General features: G+C 29.8%; 1 protein-coding gene across 1 annotated transcript in view; it reads right to left on the minus strand.

Annotated features, from left to right (window-relative positions):
- LOC125038225 (DNA-directed RNA polymerase I subunit RPA43-like) overlaps window positions 1-5,000 on the minus strand; it is a 9,710-nt gene that overhangs the window by 2,526 nt on the left and 2,184 nt on the right. Inside the window, exons 2-3 of the mRNA XM_047631648.1 lie at window positions 483-625; window positions 116-320 (exon numbers count right to left, since the gene is read on the minus strand). Coding sequence (XP_047487604.1) covers window positions 116-320; window positions 483-625 — 348 coding nt within the window. The remainder of the gene's footprint in view (window positions 1-115; window positions 321-482; window positions 626-5,000) is intronic.

The following is a 5,000-nucleotide window of genomic DNA, read 5'->3' on the forward strand; positions in this document are numbered from 1 at the left end:
TAATATTTCAGATTTAACGATATAATAATTTATCTTTTTCTTTTCATATTCATATATAATAGTAAAAACATTTATGGTAAATTATGCTTGTGAAAAACAAAACAAAAAAACTAACCTCTCAGGATCCAATTCACCCTTGATGTAAGGCATGTAAGTGGTTATATTTAGATCTGTAATGGTAATTTTTACGACATCTCCTTCCTGTACATAAGTGCCACACCAATTCTCCACTGCCTCATCCTGTGGTCTGGGAAGTGACACATTGAACATTCCATGAACAAGGCAACCCACATGATTTATTGACTTCTTTTTCACAGTAGCTGAAAATAAATAAAAGGATGCATTAAAATTAAAGCAGATCCTTGAAACTCATGAAAGGTAAAATTATCCTTTACCAAATGGACTTGGGGGTTATACATAGTTCATGATTAACATTCCGTTTAAACATTTCAAATGTGTACAATTCATACATGTAAACTAACCTTCTAATATGTTGCCAACTTGTGGAGTAAAGACATAGAACATAGCTCGAACTACTACATGATTGAAAGGATTTGTGTCAAACAACCATCCATTGCATGAAACCAACTGTATCTTCTCATAGGCCATGGGTATCCCCTTTAATCTGAAATGAAAACAGATAAACCTGTAAAGAAGAAATATTTTCCTTTGCAACACCCACACATGCAAACCCACATAGATGGAATGAAGGGCAGGGGTAATAGATATAAAGAAACCAAATCCAGTCCTTCAGTGTAACAATGACTTACAGATAGATAACAGGTCAGTGATGAGCAGTGCAGTACATTGTGTATAAAGGCAGTCTTCATGGCATCATTCATATCTAGTCCAAATTTTATTTTTAACCCAACATGTTGAGATGGCATGACATACACGATCTTATTTTATCAATTGTTTACACATAGATGGCTCCATAAAAGCTTAGTCACCAAGAAGAAGAGAAAAGAAAAGAAAAGAAACAGAGGCAAAGGGAAGGGAAGGGAAGGGAAGGGAGGAAAAGGGGACATTACATGTACCTACAGTTTTTTTACATTTTTTTAATGTCCTCTCTTCCCTGCTGGCTGGCAGGCATTTTTTTCACGTCTTTCATATCTGCGCTCGCTTAAAAGAACTAAGAGCAGATTAATTAAGAAAACTACTTTTTCTTGCCTTTAATGTTTTGAATATGGCCACACTGCTTGCAGTTTCAACTTGTTTTTGTTAACAGTCTAAACCAAGCTCTCACTAAACCCTCATTCCAAAATGAATCCCCTGTAGCATGGACATTACCAACCCCAATTAAAGAAATGAAAACACAAAATGAAAACCAAACGAAAATAAAAGATTTCTCATGGATAGAAACAATAAATGAAATAGTCAACATAATTACAAATGTAATGACCAATTTAAATTCAGAAAAGTCAATGATAGAAATAATCACAGATGCCATAAAAGAAATAATGCCAACAGTTAAAAACTTGATCAAACACCTTAATGAATAAAATAATTTTATGGAATATAAGATCAATACAGAACAAAAAGTCAGAATTAAATTATTTGATATATAAAGAACAACAAGAAATAATAGGTATTTGCGAAACTTGGTTAAAATGCAAAGATAAATTTTCCATACCAAATTATCAAATAATAAGGAAAGATAGGATACAACAAATAGGAGGAGGCCTAGCTTTCTGTATTAAAAATTATATTAAATTTAGACCCATAATTTTAAGTGATAGATATAGAAATATACTAGAAACATTAGGAATAATGATAAACTATAAAAACAAATGGCTAAATGTTTTATTGATGTACAATCCCTGTAATAATTTAAATACTGAAGAAATAGATTATTATATAAATCAAATTGAAGACCCAAAAATAATAATAGGAGATTTCAACGCACATCATATCTGTTGGAATCCTAAATTGAACGCAAAATTGGCAAACAAAACTGGCAAAAGCATATTTGAAATCATTAATCAAAATAATATAATAGTATTAACACCACCAGGCTTAACTACAAGAATTGATCCTCAAAGTGCAAAAGAAACCACAATAGACCTAGTATTAGCAACACCATCGCTAACGCATTTTGAAGTAGAAACAGGCCCAAATCTAAGAAGTGACCATTTTCCAATAATTATAAAAGATAATAATCAAACAAAAGATACCATTTCCAAAGAAAAAAAATGGAGCTACACAGAAGAAGGATGGAATAGATTCCAGAAAGAATTGACAGATAAAGATTTAGGTAATATAACTTCCCTAAATGAATTAATAGACCTATTAAAAGACACAGGTTTAAAATGTTTTAAATTTGAAAACAATATCAATAAAAATAAACCAAATAAACCATGGTGGAATGAGAGATGTAAGGAAATAGTAAAACTTAGAAATAGAGCTTTCAATAAATGGAGGAAAACCAAATAGACTATAAAATATTAGTAATAAAAACTAGACAAATAATAGAAAGAGAGAAAAGAGAATCGTGGGAAAAATTTTGTACAACATTGGATTTTAAAACTCCTCAAAAAAAAATCTGGAATTTCTTTAAAAAGATAACAGGAAAAATAACCATAACTAATTTTCCACTAATAGAGAATGATCTCCCAGTTTCAGAAATGCCCAAAAAACTAAAACTATTCAAAAAAAAAAAAAAATGAAAATGCAGTAAATAAGAGGCCCAAGAAAATATTGACAAACGAAGAGAGAGATTATTAAATCTGCCAAATAATATGGAATTAAATAAGGATATAGAGATCAATGAATTGTACTCAGTCATAAGAAATACTAAAAGAAATAAAGCCTATGGCCCAGATGAAATCCCTTACGAATTCTATAAATATGCTCCAGAAAAAATAATAAAAAAAATATTAAAAGAAATCAACAATTATTGGAATAAAGGAGAATATCCAGAAGAATTCAAAAATGTCATAATAAATCCATTAAATAAACCTGGTAAAAAGCCATCAGAAACAAAATCATATAGATTTATAAGTAGAATATCTTCTCTGGGAAACATTTATGAAAATATAATAACAAAGAGACTAATGTGGTGGCTAGAAATAAACAACAAATTAGATGAAGACCTTACAGGATTTAGACCGAATAAAAGCACAACAGATGCGCTACAAATAATAGACGCACACATAAATAAAGCAATCAAAGATAAAAAATTGGAGAGAACATATAGAAAATGTAAGGATAAAATCTTTAAAAAGAACAGATATAATGAAAAAACTATCTTCATACACATGGGGTGCAAATAAAGAAACACTGTTAAAATTTTACAATATATATATTAAACCTAAAATAGAATATGGATTATCCATTTATGGAAATACAAAAAATACAGAATTAAAAAAACTTGATACAGTGCAAAATTTAGCATTAAGAATAGCAACGGGTTGTTTCAGATCCACCCCAATAATATCTCTTCATGCACTAACCAACATTATTCCAATAGAAATAAGAATAAAAGAAATAGAATGCATACAGCTAGCAAAAATATTAGAGAAACCAAATAAAACACCCATAAAACAACTAGTAATAAATAATATCAAAGAATATAATCTAAGAAAAGATAAAGATTATTAATTTACATGGCATTAGAAACTTGTAAAGAATTAAAACTTAACATAAAATCTAATATAGTACAAAATATAACCCCAATACCACCATGGTATGATATCTCTCAATATGTAGAAACTCAGTTCATAAACAACAATCCAAAAGACCTTCCAGAACAAATAATTAAAAAACAATTTCTGAGGTTAGAAAATATAACATATAGAGATAAGCAAAAAATTTTCACAGACGGGTCAAAAATAAAAGAACCTGAGTCAGTTTCAGCCGCAATATATATTCCAAATGCAAACATCACAACAATCTGGAAGCTACCAAGATATACAAATATCACGGAAGCAGAGCTATTTGCAATAAAACAGGGACTACAATATATTCAAAACAATAAAATATCAAACTCAGTAATCTTCACAGATTCTTATTCAGCATTACAATTGATAGTAAACCAAAGACCCAAAAACCACAAACACATCACTTATGACATTCAACAAACAATACACACATTATCAAAACAGAAACAGAACATCAAATTACAATGGATCCCATCCCATAAAGGCATTAGTGGCAATGAAATAGTAGATCAAGCAGCAAAAAGAGCACACAGAATAGCAAATCCCACTGTCATAACAAAAGACATTAATAATGTGAAAAAAAAACAAAAAAAAAAACCCAGAAAAACATGGGAGGAACAACTAACAGAAATATTAAACACAAAATACTATTACATCAAAGACATCAAACCTAACCATTGGACAAAATCAAAAAATAGAAAACTAGATGTCTGTTTATCACGTATAAAAACAAAGCATACAAGACTAAAACAGCATCTTTAAAAAATAAAAATGGAGACAGACCCAATATGCAGATGGTGCCAATATGAAGAAGAAACCATAGAACACCTAACACTCCAATGCCCAAGATTTAACTCCCATAGAAAAAAACTATTTGAATCATTAAAAAGAATAAAAGTAAATAATCCAAATATGTCTCTTTTACTAACAGGTGCAGACCATTCACCAGCTAAGAAATACTACATATTAAGACACTTCAAGATCTTCCTACAAAGATCAAAAATAATAGATATAATATAAAGAATTTCAATCAACAAAGAAGAACCAAGAAACACAGATCCAGGGAGTATAGACTTCAAGTCTAAAAACCCTATAAAAGAAGAAAGAAGAAGAACTTGTTTTTGTTGACTTCTTTATACAATTGCACAGGTGCATCTAAGAACACTTCTTCTTTCACATTCCATGCCTTTTACTTGGCAATTTCTATTTAACTAACATTTTCTATATTAACCCTCTCCTTCCTCTTTCACTCTTTGATAACTATATAAAAAATAACATGGTGAAATACTGTTAACATATGTGACATATTTTGGAATACATTACTAATTCTACAGATTACCA

Source organism: Penaeus chinensis, chromosome 24, assembly GCF_019202785.1.
Source record: "Penaeus chinensis breed Huanghai No. 1 chromosome 24, ASM1920278v2, whole genome shotgun sequence".
Classification (NCBI taxonomy): Eukaryota; Metazoa; Arthropoda; class Malacostraca; order Decapoda; family Penaeidae; genus Penaeus; species Penaeus chinensis.